At 41.3% G+C, this 18,820-nt stretch overlaps 1 protein-coding gene across 2 annotated transcripts in view; it reads left to right on the top strand.

Annotated features, from left to right (window-relative positions):
- IQCB1 (IQ motif containing B1) overlaps window positions 1–18,820 on the top strand; it is a 113,708-nt gene that overhangs the window by 11,077 nt on the left and 83,811 nt on the right. For both annotated transcript variants that reach the window (XM_029605207.1, XM_029605206.1), the window contains 4 exons: window positions 1,268–1,382; window positions 1,519–1,681; window positions 11,998–12,127; window positions 15,036–15,129. In XM_029605207.1, coding sequence (XP_029461067.1) covers window positions 1,274–1,382; window positions 1,519–1,681; window positions 11,998–12,127; window positions 15,036–15,129 — 496 coding nt within the window. In that variant the 5' untranslated portion in view covers window positions 1,268–1,273. The remainder of the gene's footprint in view (window positions 1–1,267; window positions 1,383–1,518; window positions 1,682–11,997; window positions 12,128–15,035; window positions 15,130–18,820) is intronic.

Below are 18,820 nucleotides of genomic sequence, written 5' to 3'. Positions count from 1 at the left end.
GGGGGGCCGGTAGGGATAGGAAAGAAGGGGGGGGGGGGCCGGGGGACCGCATGGCAGCCAAAAAAGGAAAAGAGGAAGGCCAGGCCGATGGAAATAGAAGCAAATACGGCCCCCAGGGAGAGTGGAGGGGGGCAGCAGGAGAAACTAATTTACTCTGTCTCCCTGTTATAATGCCATAAGTTATAATGCTATAATGTAACAATAATATATACCCCTGATTCCCTGTTATAATGCTGTAAGTCATAATGTTATAATGTAACAATAATAAGACATCTTAGTCATATTATTCACGAGTTATAATGTAAACCAATGTGATATACCCCAATGAATGTCGGTATATAAAAATAAATAAATAGGCTCCTGGCTAGAATTTAAATAGTAAATTATTGTAACTTATAGGGTATTTTTGTTGTTTAATGCTATTTAATAAACCTACACGCCAAGTGGAAACCATATGGTTCCCCTTTCGATTATCTTTTGATTATATAACACTGTGTAAGTGGCATTGATAGCTTTAGAATTTAAATAGGCCAAAGCGTCCCATTGACCACCAGTCCCTCCCCTCCCCCCCTTGAACTGGCTACAGCACGCCTGCCCAGTTATGAGGCCCCCTGCCTCGAACGGCTGGGCCTCCTAAAGTGACTAACAACGTAGAGTCTGAAACTGAAGGCAAATCATTTAAGATAGTAAGAAAATGTATGGTGTTCTTCACATACAATTGTGCCAATGGAACTTCTGTTTTTAAAAAGTTATCTACAAAAATTGATAATGGCTCCAAGACTGATCTGATTGAGGATACTATCGGTCTACCTGGAGGATCCTGTAATCTCTTGTGGACTTTTGCAACTAAATAAAATGTGGAAACCTTTGGGTAATGTGGTTTTAGATATTGCTGTTCTCATTTAGTGAAAAATTTCTTAGTTTCTTCTTGTTCTAATATTGCTTCTGTGGAGCCAATCAGTGCAGGTATCAGATCTCCCTCTAATTTTCTATAATGCTGAGAGCTGTTTAGCTGTAAGTTTTTGCTTCTTTAATGTAATGGTTATGGTGCATGATGACAATGGCACCTCCTTTTATCTGCTGGTTTTATAACAAGTGCAGTGTTAGCTCGCAACATTTTCAAGGCATTCGTTACTGAACAAGACAAATTATTTATTTACATGCAGTTTTTTGTCTCTTGGAGATTGGTATTGGATTATGTGATGCAGGTGCCTACACTTTGATATTGTACTTTAGTTAATATGCATTTTTAATCTTTAATATTTAGGTTAACATGAGCCAAATGAAGACAGGAAATGTGGATGCAAGAATATTGTCCCTGGCTTCAGAAGTTACAGAGATCTCAAATCAGAACGTGCCTGTTTTACTGTTGGAATTGAAAGGTGTGTGAAGCCACCAGAGCAGAACTAATACACAGCTACAGACGTATCCATTTGCTTTTGTTTGCACATTTAAATGTACCTTTTTGTTTGCTTTCCTTTTGGCATTTAAATGCAATATTTACTTACTTCCTTCCAGAAATTTTAAAAAGTGCACCTTCAGTAAGCAAGGAATCCACAAAACTGAAAGAAGATTTGTATCATTATGACCTAATCCAATACTGTGTGTTGGTTCTGAAGCAAGACTATTCCCGGGTTAATGGTGGCTGGGCAACAGCAGCAAAACTAGCAGAAATACTAAGGTGAGACAGCCTATTTCTTACTGTTCTGCATATTATTTGTCAGTTATTGTCTCAAAAGTTGGGCATGATGCAGGGCAAATTTTCTTTTTTCTTTGTAACTTTTTAAAATTCATTTTTGCTTGTTTGGGGCGGGGGTTTACTTGCTTTTGACTAGATTTTTCAACTTTTTGGTCTGTTTTTTGGATTTATATTTTTCTGGCAGTGTGGGATGATTCTTTTTGTTGTTTTTTCCCTACTAGCCTTTCGTATGTGTATATAGGGAGCAGTCCCTAAGTCTGGGCCAGCAGCAGGTGTCAGGCACCAATTTTTAGGTATCTGGGAATTTTCCACCTCAGTTGTTTCATTTTGCTTATTTGTGGAAAACATTTTATCCAGCACACTTCAAAATTTGCACTAAAAGTAAATGTTACTGACTGAAAACTAAGATGGATAGGACAGGCTGCTACGGGAGGTAGAAAAGTAGAACAAGACAAAATTGTAGCGCAGGGAAGGCAAATGAAAGCATGGATTACTGATCACTTAATTATTGGCATTATGCAAAGATTTGTTCTTGGTGAAGGTAAATGGGCTACAGTAAATTATAGTTTTTTTTCATACCGCTCTGGACAGACACTAGGAAGAGAGATTTCCTTGTTTTACCTGTTTGGATAAAAACTATTACTAATCTTTACAATTAAATGGACAAACCACCAAGGGAATGTTTCCAAAATCTACCCAATGGGCCCAGTTTATCAAGGGATTTTCTCAGACACAAATTGGGAGAACAGCTTCACTATATCAGTCCTAGTCTGTCTTAGCTTTAGCAAGAAGGATGTGTGATACAGTGCATAGCATCTGATACTTGTGACAAGGTGATGGATAGAGAGTGAATGTTTTCCCCATTGTTTAGGGGTAGTGGAAGAGGGGAAGTTGTGATATAGTACCTCTGTGCAAATGATGTTTTATCTATATTTAAGAGCCTGCAGGCATGCACATAGGGGCCAATGTAATAAAACCCATGCAGTTAGATTTTAGTGCAGGTTTTATTTTACGTGCATGCTAAAATAAGTGGTCTGTTTGGGATGGAGTAAGCTATGACATGCTATTAGACCATGCGTAAAATAGTGTACTAAACAATGGGGTTTTTTTTTTAATTTTTTTAATTCCGTGGCCATTTTACATTTCATCTGAAACCCATGCCAAAAAAAAAAAAAAGTTCCCGACCTGGATTTCTCATCGCCCTCCCTCTCTCCTACTTTGATCTGATGTTGCTGGCTGGCCAGAGTCCTTTCTCCCCTCCTAAGAAAGCTGATCCTAACCCCACCTTAAAAAATATTTAGGGGTAGATTTTAAGAGACGCGCTGATTTTATAACGTGTGAGTCATATCTGGAGAACACCCTGCTTCATCCATAGGTACTTACATTTTCAATTTTTATTTTGCCTGGGAGTTTCAATGTTAGAACAATAAAGAAATCAGTGGAAAAATGACTTTTCCACTGATTTTTTTCCTGTGTTTACACACACACAGACATACCCCTACTACTACAACTACAAATTAGGCAATATGTATGCTAATAACAGAGAAAAAATCCCAAAAGGACGAGATGAGCACTAATATTCAATATACATGAATAAAAACTAATCTTTATCACCTCTCAAAAGATAAAATAAAGTAAATGAGCACCTATAGATCAAAATCATTCACTATACATAAATGTGTCTTTAAATGCTAACGTACATGGTGTATACAGAACCAATATAGCTTCACATACATCACATTTATTTATTTATTTATTTATTTAACAGTTTTTTATACCGACCTTCATAGTAAATAACCATATCGGATCGGTTTACATTTAACAAGGGAATAACTGGAGTAACAATTCAATAAAACCATAGATAACAATAGATAAGAATAAGTCAAAGTTACAATCAACAGGGAATAAAGAACTTGGAAGCTTGCAACAAGCTGGAAAGAAGATAAGGCTGGAAAGAAGATAAGGCAGGTAATAAATATAAAGTGGTGCAATAGTGCGTACGGGTAAAAGCTTAAAGGTGCTTTAACCTGTAAGTGTCAGGGTCCATTGATTCGTGGATGTAAATGCAGTCCGGTTCCATCAAAAGAAATCTCAGAAATCAATATTATTTGCCATCCTTAATACAGGAAATCTCATCAAATACATTAACAAGCATATTTATGGTCATTAATCATAATGAAACATTGTAGTACCAAGGGGATTGTAAATAATATCCAGGAAATATATTACACCAGCTCACAATTAGATATATAGAGTTAGAAAGTGTAAATAAGGTATTTGGGATTTCATACCATACCCAGGGATTTCATCATGCTTGTTTATAACTGTCTATGGTTATGATTTGTGAGTAAGTATTGATTTGTAACTCAAGATGTTTTGTAAGACATTTAGAGAAAAAGGATGCACACATTAAGCATTGTTCCATGTACTTGGTACTGCAATGTTTCATTATGATTAATGACCATAAATATGCTTGTTAATGTATTTGATGAGATTTCCTGTATTAAGGATGGCAAATAATGTTTTCTGTTGATAAACAGGCTTATTTAGCCATGCTGTCTGGGTGATAGCAACTGTTATCTGTGCCTTGCTCCCAAGCGACCTGCAGAGACTGTAGGAGAATGTCTTCCAGAGCCCAATGTCAGAGAACCGCGAAGATCTTAAGGCTCCGGGAACAAACCCCAGGATCCTATGCACCTATGAAGGAAGATCGATGCACTCCTCTCCAGGACTGAAATTCCACCATCCAGACCCAGTAAGGCAATCGTCATTGGGATCCAGGAACGCCAAAAGTAGCCAAAAAGGGAAAAAACCCACCATGCTACCACCACCAAAACAGAAACAGGCATTGAATACACAAGCTGCTAAGATTCACAAAAAGACGTCAGAGAGGTCAACGCAGGCTAGTCTGGGCAGATTGCAGCATCAGAGGATTTGACGTACAGGAACACATTGGACTGACCAATGCATGAGAAGGTGTCGAGACCATCAATGCAGGTTAAGGTGTCAGAGAAGTCTATGCAGGTAAAGGTGTCGGCCTGTTCGAAGCACAACAGTGAGTCGGAAATGATGTACATCATGACATCGGAGAAATAGACACAAGTGAAAACATCATCCCCCTGATGCATGAAACTAAGTTGCGTTTGCACTTGAAACCGTCAACACATTACTCAATGCAAGACAAAAATTCAAACAAGTGATGCATGGTACAGCTTCAGACAAGTCTCTCCACAAAAAAGATGCATCTTCGAGGGCAGAACATCATGATGCCCCAAAAAACCTTGAAACTCTATCCAAGTTCATTCACAGACCAGAACCGTCACCAACACTATCCCCTCAGGGTAGTGGCAGACTATCATCTCATAGACCTCTTCTACACTATCTGGCCAGGAAATGGAGGGTGGATCTCCTATCGAAGTATCCTCTTCCCCAGACTCAGCTCACACGGGACAGGATTTTTCTTTCAAGGATCATAGACGTCATTCCCCTTCTCTAAAGGAGCCTCTGCAAGATAGACCTGGACTTCCAGTAAAAGAACCTCCAATGCCCAGATCTAGGGCACCAGAGACAAGCATCCTAGTAGCACTACTCCCACCATGAGGGAAAAGTTCCAGATCCCAATCATCTCCAGGTTCTTCATCTCACTCCTCGTTGGGCTGGTCGGGAGTTAAGACATCTCATATATCTCATATGGGGCATACCCATATAGCAGCTCCAGGTACTTCTGCTGAAGAAACAATGTCCCAAATCACCTCCATCTTGAAATCCTTCTTTGTGAACCTTCCTTCACAACATGTGTCTAATCCATCTCAGTCTCCAATTCCATCTGAAGGAAATCGCTCTCCTCATTTGGAATATCCTCCATCACCTACAAACATTTATTTTATTTATTTATTTAAGGTTTTTATATACCGGCATTCATGATAAAATCACATCATGCTGGTTTACATTAAAACAGTGGTGCATAGAAAGAAAAAACAAACTGGAACTGTAGTGCGGAAGAAAGCAGTTACAAAAAACAAGGATGCTTAAACTGGGAGAGGAAGGAAAAAGAAAAGGTTAATAGCATTTTACCGTATTTTTCGCTCCATAAGACGCACCTGACCATAAGATGCACCTAGGATTCAGAGGGGGAAAATTAAAAAAAAAAAAATTGTGCTAAACCGGCTCTGCGTCTGGGCGTCTTATGGAGCAAATTAGGGGAGTGCATAGCTTTTTTTTTCCTCCCCATTTTGTTTTCGGGTCTGGGGAGGGCCATTTCGGTCCACTCCCCAGATCAGAAAACTTTTTTCTCTGGGAACCCCTCCCCCCCCCAAAAAAAAAAACCCCCATCCCAACCCTTTAAATTAACAACCCCCACCCTCCTGACTCCCCCAAGACCTGCCGACTTAGTTTACCGCAACCCCCCACCCTCCTGACCCCCCCCCCCAAGACCTGCCGACTTAATTTACCGCAACCCCCCACCCTCCTGACCCTCCCCAAGACCTGCCAACGTCCCCGGTGGTCCAGCGGGGGTCCAGGAGCGGTCCGGGAACGATCTCCAGGGCGTGGGCCGTCGGCTGCCAGTAATCAAAATGGCGCCGACGGCCCTTTGCCCTTACTATGTCACTGGGACCGACGATCTCAGTGACATAGTGAGGGCAAAGGGCCGTCGGCCCACGCTCAGGAGATCGTTCCCGGACCGCTCCTGGACCCCCGCTGGACCACCAGGGACGTTTGGCAGGTCTTGGGGGGGTCAGGAGGGTGGGGGGGTTGCGGTAAACTAAGTCGGCAGGTCTTGGGGAGTCAGGGGGGGGGGTTGTTAGATTTTTGTTTGTGTTTTTTTATATTCGCTCCATAAGACGCACATACATTTTCCCCCCACTTTTGGGGGGAAAAAAGTGCGTCTTATGGAGCGAAAAATACGGTAAATATTTACAACGAACAGTTAAATGAGCTGGTTGTGTTATAGAACTCGAAGTTGAAGGACATTAGCTGAAGTCCGGGAAAGCTTGTTTGAAGAGCCAAGTCTTAAGTCTCTTCCTGAAGGTTGGGAGGCAGGGTTCCTGTCTTAGGTCTAGGGGGATGGAATTCCATAAAGGGGGACCGGCGGTAGAGAGGGCCCAATCTCTCAAGGTAATATGTCTAGTGGCTTTGGTTGGAGGAACCTGGAGTGAACCTCTATATGCGTCTCTGGTAGGTCTTGAAGAATTGTGTAAGAGGAGAGGAATTTGCAGGTCGATAGAAGTATGTTGATGAATGATTTTGTAGATAACGGAGATGGATTTGTAGAGAATTCTGAAGTGCACTGGCAGCCAATGAAGGCTTTTTAGGATAGGGGAGATGTGATCTCTTCTTCTGGTGTTAGTTAATATTCGTGCTGCCGCATTTTGTACCATCTGAAGCGGTTTGGTATAGGAGGAAGGGAGGCCTAGTAGGATAGAATTGCAATAGTCTAACTTTGAGAAAACTAATGCCTGAAGGATTGTTCTAAAGTTCTGCAAGTGAAGGAGAGGTCTTATCCTTTTCAAGACTTGAAGTTTGTGAAAACAGTCTTTGGTAGTTTTGTTGATAGAAGCTTTCAAATTCATCCGATTGTCAATTAAAACTCCAAGGTCTCTCAGTTGCGTGGATTGTGGGATGCCAGGGTGAGTGGAAGTGATGTTACTGTTCTCGGGAAAGATGAGCAGGAGTTCGGTTTTGGAGGAATTTAATACTAAGTTTAGACTAGTGAGGAGGAGTTTGATTTGTTGGTGGCAGTTTTCCCAGTGATCTAGTGTTTTCAAGTATGTGTCTTTAACAGGGATTATTATCTGAATATCGTCCGCATATAGAAAATGTTTTAGATTGAGGCTGGAGACGAGCTGGCGTAGCGGTAAGAGATAAATGTTAAAGAGCGTAGGGGACAGAGAGGAACCCTGTAGGACTCCTACGGTTGAATTGTAACGTGATGATTCTTTGTTTTGGATTTTAACCTTGTAGCCTCTGTTGTTGAGAGAAGTTTTGAACCAATTAAGTGCGGCGCCAGTAATTCCTATTGCCGCCAACTGATTTATGAGGATGGAGTGATTGACAGTGTCAAACGCTGCCGAAAGGTCCAGTAGAATCAGTAGAAATGATTGTCCTTTGTCGAGGCCCATGATGAGGTAGTCTGTCAGGGAAATGAGGAGTGATTCTGTGCTAAAGGCTTTGCGGAACCCATGTTGGGAGGGGAACAGGAGATTATTATCTTCTAAGTAGTCTGACAGTTGAGTGTTCACTAATTTTTCCATGAGTTTTGCTATGAAGGGCAGGTTGGCGATCGGGCGGAAGTTATTTGGGTCTTTAGGATCCAGATTGGGATTTTTTAGGAGTGGTTTGAGAGAAGCCAATTTAAGGTCCTCTGGGTAGAGTCCTTGGGAGAGAGAACAATTAATGATGTCTGCCAGATTTTTGGAAATGGAGTCTGGAATTGTCAAGAGGAGTTTCGTAGGAATGTGATCCATAGGATGAGAGGAAGGTTTCATTCTCCTTAGTGCTACTTGTATCTCAGTGGAGGAGATGGGATCGAAAGCTTCAAGACAGGTGCTTTTGAAGTAGAGATTAAAAGAAGTCGAGTATGAGGTGGTATTGGAGGGCAGCTGTGTTAGAAGGCTGGCAATTTTGTTTTGGAAAAATAGAACTAGTTCTTCTGCTTTAGCTTGTGCTAGGTTGCTAGGAACTTCCAGGGGGTTGATTTGGGTAAGGCTAGATACGTAGGCAAAGAGTGCTTTGGCATCGAAGACCAGGTTATGGATCTTGGAGGCGTAAAAGTCCCTTTTTGATTTTAGAGTAGAGGACTTGTATTGGTGTAGTGTAGATTTGTAGGCAGAGAGTGTGCTGGCACATGGAGCTTTGCGCCATTTGCTCTCTTTCTGCCTTAAGCATTGTTTTAGCCTTCTAAGTTCATTGGTGAACCAAGGTTGTCTTTTGGAAGCATTTGAGTGTGCCCTTTTTGTAGATAGTGGGCAGAGCTTGTTGGCTATATCTTCTGTAATTTTGTTCCAAGAGCAGAGAGCCATGTTCGGGTCGGTGAGGTCTATAAGGGGAAGCTGAGCGGTCAGGAGGTTCTTAAGTTCTTCTGAGGAGCAAGATTTTCTGTAAAGAAATGTGGGTGAAGGAACGTGGGGGGGGCTGGATTCTTTCAGTGAGAATGAGGTCGAAATAAGAGTGTGGTCTGACCAAGGTACTTTCTTGCAATTGAGGAGCGATGCAGGATAGATGTCTTTGTTAACAAAGATAAAGTCCAGAGAGTGACCGGCTTTGTGTGTCTGTTTGTTCACTATCTGTTTGAATCCCATTGCTGAGAGGGCTGTGAGAGAGGCTTCACAGCTGGTAGTAAGAGTGGGATTGTCTACATGCAGGTTAAAATCACCTAGGATAATGGCTGGGGCATCCAAGTTAAGGAGAGTTGAGACTATTTCAACATGGAGTTCAGTCCACAGCCTTCTGGAAGTCCTCTTTTTTTTTTTTTTTTCCCCTGAGCCGAATGAACACCCTCAGGAATCACCTCCATCTTCACTGGGAAGCTCTACAGCTTCTGACCCACTGGAAGAGGCTCCTGAGCCTTCTTCACTGCCTGAGGACCTAACCTACTCTGAATTTTTAGAGAAGGTGGGCACACTCTTGAAGATGGAAACACGCAAGATCCCTGATCCTAGAGCAGAGATAATGGGCATTTTAAAGATATTATAACTTCCGTCAGAACCATCGGCTCTTCCTTCGCCTACACTGCTAGATTCTATCATGGATAAAGCCTGGGAATTCCCCCATACTATACTGATGGCATCCAGAAAATTAGGTCTAAATTACAGGATGCGAAAGTCTACACATTGTGTCACAGTTCAAATTCCACATGCCTCTGTAGTTGTTGTTGAATCGGCTATGAAAAAGGCAAAGAAGACAAGATTGCACTCCAATACACCCCCTGGAAAAGACAACCGGGAATTGGATGAATTTGGCTGTAAGATATTTCAGGGTATCAATCACACAACAAAACCCACACACACCAACTGGTGTACTCCAGTACACACCAATGTCAACAACCAAAAAATGAACAGTGTACCAGTTAGAAAATTACTATAACACCCCAAAACGCCAAACAAATTTTTGTAAGACCCTCTAATCACGAGTAGACATATCATGTGTACAACTCGTTTTTCATAGGGGTCACTATTACTTTAATCATTTATAAACTCAATTTTTGTTATATTTTTCAAAGTTTTTTCTCAAATTTTGACAAAAATTTTTTGAGAAAAAACTTTGAAAAATATAACAAAAATTGAGTTTATAAATGATTAAAGTAATAGTGACCCCTATGAAAAACGAGTTGTACACATGATATGTCTACTCGTGATTAGGGGGTCTTACAAAAATTTGTTTGGCGTTTTGGGGTGTTATAGTAATTTTCTAACTGGTACACTGTTCATTTTTTGGTTGTAGATATTTCAGGGTTCCATGCTAAATGCATGTACACACCAATTTTATATTATATAATATCTATACAAATGGATCCAAATCTTAATGCCTTTTGTTTCTATGGGCAGAGAAATCCAGGAACACCACAATCATTAACAGACCTGCAAATAGGTCTACAACATCTGCACGATGAACCCATGGAATCTGCATCTTTGAAACACCTAACTTGGAAGTACTTTTTCCTTGTTGCAGTCACATCGGCTAGGTGAACGAATGAACTTCAAGTCCTAGTGACCAATTATCCTCACTTATAATTCCACCACTGCAAGGTCTTATTGCGTACACACTTGACCTTTTTACCTAAGATGGTTTCAGCTTTTCATTTAAATCAATCAATCTCTTTACCCACCTTCTTTCCTAAACCTCATGTGAATAAAAGGGAGAAGGCACTTCACACATTGGATTGCAAAAGAGCCTTAGCATATTTACAAAAGGAGAACTCAAGCAATTAGATGTACATCCCAACTTTTCGTCTCTTTTAATCCAAATGACCCCAGAAAAGCAGCAGCGAAAAGGACACTATCAAATTGGATAATTCAATGCATTCAATTCTGTTTCACGTCACATTCAATGGTGCTCCATAATCCAAATAAGGCGCATCAAGTTAGGGTTACAGCGACTTCATTGGCACACTTGCATAATGAACCAATTCAAGATATTTGTAAAGCAGCAAAGTGGTCATTAATTCACACTTTCATATCCCACTACTGTCTTGATCAAACAATCAGTGGCTGCATTGGGAGCAGCAGTGTTACATCATGTCCAACAAAACTAGTGGCTGTCCACAACACAGGTTTCTAGTTTAGACTGACAATAGTTGACTAATACAAGCAGCCTTCAGCATGGGACTCCCAGACAGCATGGCTAAATAAGTCTGCTTATCGACAGAAAAAAAAAGTTTGCTTACCGAAAACAGTGTTTTTTGTAGATAGCAGGATGATTTAGCCATGCGAACCCTCCCTCCTTCCTGGACAGCCATCTGAAATGTACTATTCATACATCTGTTAATAATCAGCTGAGGAGACTCGCATGAGATGCGTGGGAAGAGCCGTGGAGTGGCACAGAGGGGGAAAAAACTCTGTGAGCTTAGAAAAAGCTCCGCCCAGTAATGCCCGGATTACGACACCCAGACAGCATGGCTAAATCATCCTGCTTTCTACGGAAAACACAGTTTACAGTTAGCAAACTTGCTTATATTGATTTATGAGATTTCATTTGATGTGATGTTTGTGAAGCTATAATGGATCTGGTATATACCATGTATGTTATCATGTAAAGATACATTTATGTAAAGTGTGTGTGTGTGTGTGTGTGTAAAAAAATTGGTGTGGGGGAGTCATCTGTTGGTTATGGCAACAGGCTGTGAACCAGAGAAGCCAGAATTCAACTCCCACTGACATTCCATGTGAACTTTGGCAAATCACTTCACCTTCCATTCCCTTAGTACAAACTTGGATTGTAAGCCCTCTGAGAGTACAGAAATACCTGCAGTACTGGCATGTAATTCACTGTGAAAGAAGGAAAGATAGATACTGTGCCCAGGGCTGTCAGAAGGGATGGGCAAGGCAGGTGGCCATGTGAATTGCCAGCATGGCCATCATGTCAACAGTATTGCTGTGGTGCTTCTGCATTTTGAGTGGAACTGCAGTGGTGTTCTCATGGATCTGTACACTGTTCCATCCAATGGGGAGGGGGCTTCCCCTTTGGTTGACCACATTATCCAAGGGGACAGTCATTCAAGGTTCGGAGCGAGGAGCTCAAACCCCCAAGTTGCTTTGAATAATCTGTAATACGGAAATGCATTGTGTTTACTTGGATTCTAGTAATTGCTGCGTGGGTCTGAATCCAAAAGAGGATGTTGAAGAATTTTACAATAAGGTACTTCCTTCAGCCATAGATAACCTGTTGTTTTTGGGAAGACGTCTACAAGCCCGTTTTATCCGTGCTATTAAGGTACCTTTTTTTTGAATGCAACTTTTTTTTGTTTGTCCAGTAGTTTTCTTCTGCTCATTTGTGCTTCTAGTTCAATTGTATCATCCTCTGCTATGAGCCTTCATTCACAACTGCACAGGGTTTTCCCCCATTTAATAAATCCCACCCCCAAGTCCATTAGCCTAGCTGCCATCACAGTGACAACCCTTGAGTATTGGCCACAAATTGCAACTACCTCCAGAACGTACTACGTATGCACCCTAAGTCTTGTTACCAGGTGCCTCAATTGTGTGATAGCTGAGTCTTCACTACTCACCCATCCAGGGTTTGTGAATATTGCCTCTGCAATAGCCCCAGCCATGTATGATCAGTTAAGTACAAATTAATGTTTATTTTTCAAAGTTGATGAAAATATTTGGAATTAAAGATAATGAATAAAGTATGTGTTTGAGTTTGTGAGCAATCAGAGATACAGTAATTCATTGATCTCTATAGCAGGCCAATGCAGTACAGTGCGCACTGTTAACCCGCATTTGGACGCGCGTTTCGACGCTCCAGCTTTATCACTTAATCAGTAAGGGGTAATAGCGCATCAAAAACGCGCGTCTAACCCCCCCCCCCCGTAACTAATAGCGCCCACAACATGTAAATGCATGTTGATGGCCCTAAGTTATTCCCGCGCGATTCAGTAAGTAAAATGTGCAGCCAAGCCGCACATTTTACTTTCAGAAATTAGTGCCTACCCAAAGGTAGGCATTAATTTCTGCCGGCACCAGTAAAGTGCACAGAAAAACAGTAAAAACTGCTTTTCTGTGCACCCTCCGACTTAATATCATGGCGATATTAAGTCGGAGGTCCCAAAAGTAAAAAAAAATAAAAAAAAAAAAAAATTTAAAATCTGCTCAAGGGTTGAAAACCGGACACTCAATTTTGCCGGCGTCTGGTTTCCGAACCCGTGGCTGTCAGCGGATTTGAGAACAGACGCCGGCAAAATTGAGCATCGGCTGTCAAACTCACTGACAGCCGCTGCTCCTGTCAAAAAAGAGTCGCTAGGGACGCGCTAGTGTCCCTAGCGCCTCTTTTTACCGTGGGCCCTAATTTGAATAATTTATTTTACTGAATCGCGCGTACAGGAGAGTGGCCTGTGTGCGTGCCGGGAGAATGGGCACTCACCCGCTCTCCTGCGATTTTTACTGTGTCAGCCTGTAAGTTAGCTGTTCTGCAGCAATGAATGACTCTCAAAATCGATTTTCAAGTAGTGGTGACAGTAGTAACCAGTAACAAAAGAATCTGTTCAACCTTCTTCGGGGGCCAAAAGTTGCTAGAAAAATAGACAAAAACATAAATTATGGCAGCTTTTCAAAAGAATTTAAAATTCTTGCGAAACGAAGACACAATAGTGGAACACCAACATGTTTTGTGCGGGTGGCTGGCTTGCCGGTAATGCGTCTCTTCAACCAAGAGAGAATGCTCTTGCGCCAATCTTTAAAGGGCAAGTAACCAATCAGACAGGGCCACGTAGCCAAAGATGACGTCACTAGTAGTTATGGCCATTTAAACTAGGAAATACCATTCAATGGCTGCATTTAGACCGTGAGGCTGTACAGAATTTAAATGAAAAATCCATTGTTGCTCTTTTAAATTCAGTAAATTTTGTGGATCACCACCCCTCCCAGATAGACAGATACGATCTATCACCCTCCATCTCAGATCCACAAATTTATGTTTCTCCAATAAACAATGTGCTACGATTGGTGCCTGAACTTTCTCAGTCAGGAGACAACTGCGATGTTCGATCAATCTTGTGCGGATCGGGCGTTTCGTCTGACCAACATAGAATTTGTTACATGGGCATACAATGATGAAGATAACTTGAGATGTATGACAATCAGAGTGAAACTTGACTGATCGTGTGCGTCCTAAATTGTCTGTCCAACATGGACCAGATAAGGTTTGTCGGGGAAAGAATCTGAGGGATCTGTTGACTCATTCTTTTCTTCTGTCCACTAATGAGTCAGAATCTGATCTGCCACATGGCCATTGGCCCTGCACAAAGTGTTCTTTGTGTTCACAAACCTTATAAATAAATAAATAAAATAAAATAAATAAATAAAAGATGCAAATGTTTGGGAGGGTTTAATCTAGATTTTTTTAAAATTAAATCAAACCTGTGCTGGCATATATAGAACCTACTAGAAACTTTGAGATATAAATAAGTGGGTATTGCAATTTTAGGAATAATATATGGAGCCATAGACCTGAACCAGTCAGTGGGAGAAAATAGCATCTGCATTAAGGGGTGAATTTTCAAAACATTTCTTGTGTAAAAATTAACATATATTCACATAAGTAATCTGTATTCGCATTATTGTTTTTTTTTTTTTTAATAAACATAAAAAAATTCTCATGTAAGTTACGGTTTGCAGGCCCATATATATATGAGTAAAAATAAAAGTGTGGTTAAGGGGTGTTCTGGGGCAGGGCCAATATGTACACATGTACTTTGCTATTTAAAAATACTTAAGCATGTAGATTTGACAACTTGCGTGATTTTACACCTGCTAATTATCTTGCATGAGTGATATCAAGTTATCCTCTAACTTTGCCCTAGAACAGTACTTCCCAAATTTGTCCTGGCTACCCGGCTGGTCAGGCTTTCAGGAAATTCACTATGAATATGCATGAGATACATTTGCATATTTTGGGTCTCCAGTGAATGCAAATTTATCTCCTGTATATTCCTTATGGATGTCCTGAAAACCTGACTGGCTTTGGTGATCACCAGGATAGGTTTGGGCAGCCCTGTCCTAAAATGTGAATTTTGAGAGAGAGAGAATCGGAGATTTTACTGTGTTAAAACGGATTCTGCTGTTAGGTTTGGTTTTTACAAAAGTCAACCTGACTAAAACAAATGTATGTTTTCATTAAGGATGAAGAAAAAAGTGAATTCGTAAACTCTTTCCGGACAGTGACTGATTCTGTTTGCTGGCTTTCTGGGGGACATATTCAGCTTACTGTGTGTGGTAAGAGAAGAGAGTTAACATTTTGATACAAGATGTCTCTTTTAGGTGAAATTTATTTATGTATTTATTTATTTAACAGTTTTATATACCGCAGTTCAGGTAACAAAGTTACTAATCACTTCGGTTCACATTTCAACAATTACAATGACAATATAAAGAATAGTTTATAATGTCTTACAAAGAACAGGGTGATTTAACTTAGGAAATGATATTTGCTGCTGTGTGGTTGCGAAGAACACCAAGCTGAGCAGTTTTTTCTGACCCAGTCTGCATGAGAACACAAACTGAGGTATGCACATTTATGTACTAAACAATTATAGGACAATATTAAAAAAAAAAAAAAAAAAGCTGAGAGGTCCATATTCAAAAGCCATTTGGACGGTTAATGTAATACGGTAGTTATCTGTCTAAAGGGCTTACCTGGCTATATTTAGCCCTTATCTGGCTAACTAGTTACCTGGCTAGAATTTAGCCAGATATGAAGAGGGTGTTCTGTGGGTGGGCAAGAGCCATTGTTAGGAGGAATGGACTTAACTTACGTGGCTAAGTTAAGCTTAACTTATGCTGATAACTTTGGCCGGGGCCATAGGGCTATCCTAAAGTTAGACATAACTGATTAACTTTAAGATAGGTGGGTATATTCAGTGGCACGACCATGTCGCTAAATATACCCTACTAGTTAGTTAGATATGTTTATCCAGCTAACTAGCTGAGCTGCACAGTGACTAAAAATGGACCCCTGAGTGTCCCTAAGTTAGGCTCATGTTCTCATCCAAATTTAGGATCTTAAGAACATAAGAACATGCCATACTGGGTCAGACCAAGGGTCCATCAAGCCAAGCATCCTGTTTCCAACAGTGGCCAATCCAGACCATAAGAACCTGGCAAGTACCCAAAAACTAAGTCTGTTCCATGTTACTGTTGCTAGTAATAGTAGTTGATAGCAGGTAATGGGCTTCTCCTCCAAGAACGTATCCAATCCCTTTTTAAACAGAGCTACACTAACTGCACTAACCACATCCTCTGGCAACAAATTCCAGAGTTTAATTGTGCGTTGAGTGAAAAAGAACTTTCTCCGATTAGTTTTAAATGTGCTACTTGCTAACTTCATGGAGTGCCCCCTAGTCTTTCTATTATCTGAAAGAGTAAATAACCGATTCACATCTACCCGTTCTAGACCTCTCATGATTTTAAACACCTCTATCATATCCCCCCTCAGCCGTCTCTTCTCCAAGCTGAACAGCCTTTCCTCATAGGGGAGCTGTTCCATTCCCCTTATCACTTTGGTTGCCCTTCTCTGTATCTTCTCCATCGCAACTATATCTTTTTTGAGATATGGCGACCAGAATTGTACACAGTATTCAAGGTGCGGTCTCACCATGGAGCGATACAGAGGCATTATGACATTTTCTGTTTTATTAACCATTCCCTTCCTACTAATTCCTAACATTGTTTGCTTTTTTGACTGCCGCAGCACACTGAACCAATGATTTCAATGTGTTATCCACTATGACGCCTAGATCTCTTTCCTAGGTGGTAGCTCCTAATATGGAACCTATCAATTTGTAACTATAGCATGGGTTATTTTTCCCTATGTGCATCATCTTGCATTTATCACTTTCAGGAGAAAATTCGTCTATATTTAGGCTCCTAAAACATAGGCCCACTATTGCTTGTGATTTATCTAATGTTTGGGTACTTGCCAGGTTCTTGTAGCCTGGATTGGCCACTATTGGAAACAGGATACTGGGCTTGATGGACCCTTGGTCTGACCCAGTATGGCAGCTTCTTATGTTCTGATATTCTTAGAATTGAGGTCCCAAGATTAGTACTTATTTTCAAGACTAGGTATTTATCATGTAACTGTTTTTCCCCTACACTCACGCCACCCCTGTAGTCACCTTCTTTTGGGATTCTAAATTTAGGGACCTAGTAAAACTTTAGCAAATTTTCAAAAGAGCCAATTTAGAAGCCTTACTCCAAAAGTTAGCAGCTTGAACACTTTGAAAATCAGCCTCTTTATGTCCATTTTTTACACTGACTTTTGAACCATTGTGTATAGTTTAAACTTTGGATTAAATAAACATACAGATGCTTACTGTGACTCCAACATCGCTCTAAGCTTCAACGGCAAGAGGAAATGTGGAAAAAAGGATTTGCTATCACAAAGAGGGGAGTAGCTGGCTTGTTACGGCGGTTACTACCCCAAACCAAATAAGCCTAATACTTCACTTTCCAAGCATATACAGCATAGTTCTCTGCTTCAACGGCAGGGGAGAAGAAAAGAGGGTTCGCACTCACAAAGCGGGGAGTAGCTGGCTTATTACGGCGGTTACTACCCCAAACCAAATGTGCCTGATACTTCGCTTTCGATGCATATCCAGCATGGCTCTCTGCTTCATGGCATGGGAGAGGCTGATACATCAAGCATTTCCAGCATAGCTCTCTGCTTCAACAGCAGGGGAATAAGAAAAGCTGAGGCTTCACGCATATCCAGAATAGCTTCAACTGCAGGGGAGAAGAAAAAAAAAAGGATTCGCACTCACAAAGCAGGGAGTAGCTGGCTTGTTACGGCGGTTACTACCCTAAACCAAAAGGGCCTGATACTTCACTTTCAATGCATAACCAGCATGGCTCTCCGCTTCAACGGCAGGAGAGAAGAAAAAACAACCAATAGGGGCTGTATGACATAGTCTGGGTAAAGGGAATAAACATGGGTGTAGCTTGCTTATTGCAGCAGTTACTACCCCTACTACCCCTAACTAATCAAGCTAGGTATTTCACTTGGATGCAGCTCCATCACTGCTCTCTACATTAATGGTGGGGGTGGAAGGGAAATAGAACCAAGAGTTAAGAGAAAATGATAAGTATGAGAGAAAAAAATGTGTGAAGCTTGCTGGGCAGACTGGATGGGCCGTTTGGTCTTCTTCTGCCGTCATTTCTATGTTTCTATGTTTCTATGTTTCTATGTATGCTTGCTTTCTTGACCACTTTTATTTTGACAGCTCTGGTCTGTCATGATGGGCCCACATCTAAACAAGACCACCAAGAAGACTGTTCTGCAGGGCTTCCCACACTTTTAACCAATGTGACCCAGTTTAGTACTTGAAAATTCACATGATTCTAGAGGATGACCAAAACAAAATTAGCATGGGTGTGGTCCCCTTCAACAATCAGGCCATTCTCACTCTTGCACTCCAGCTGATCCTCTTTCAACCTCCAACTTTTCTAGTTAATTCTCTCAACATCCACCACTCAAGAGAACCTCCTTTCTAGCATACCACCTCTCTTGACTTTTACCCCTCCAGCTGATGCCCACCCTTTCTCTCTTGTCCCCTTGAGCCCTTTTAATATCCCTCAGTTAATTCATCCCAAGCCTTTCTTATAACTGATCTTGTCAACCACTCCATCCCCCATTCTTTCTCTGTCTCACCTCCCAGCCAGACCTCCTCCCCTCTAATTCTAACATCCCCCCTCCCCCCGCTGATCCCTTCTGACATCACCAGCTCCTCTCTTACATTCCCCAAACTTTCATTTCTCCTCTCTCACCCTTCACAGATAATCCCTCTCCAGCTGATTCAACTCTCACACCCTCCTTCATCTGATGCCTCCCTTCAAACAGCCCTTTCTCTAAACATCCCTCTGGCCAGGGTCAGTGGCAACACTTTCCTTTGGGCCCTGCGCCAAAATT

This window comes from Rhinatrema bivittatum, chromosome 6 (assembly GCF_901001135.1).
Source record: "Rhinatrema bivittatum chromosome 6, aRhiBiv1.1, whole genome shotgun sequence".
Taxonomy (NCBI): Eukaryota; Metazoa; Chordata; class Amphibia; order Gymnophiona; family Rhinatrematidae; genus Rhinatrema; species Rhinatrema bivittatum.
The sequence above is the reverse complement of the archived record's forward strand: the minus strand, read 5'-3'. Positions and strand labels throughout refer to the sequence as shown.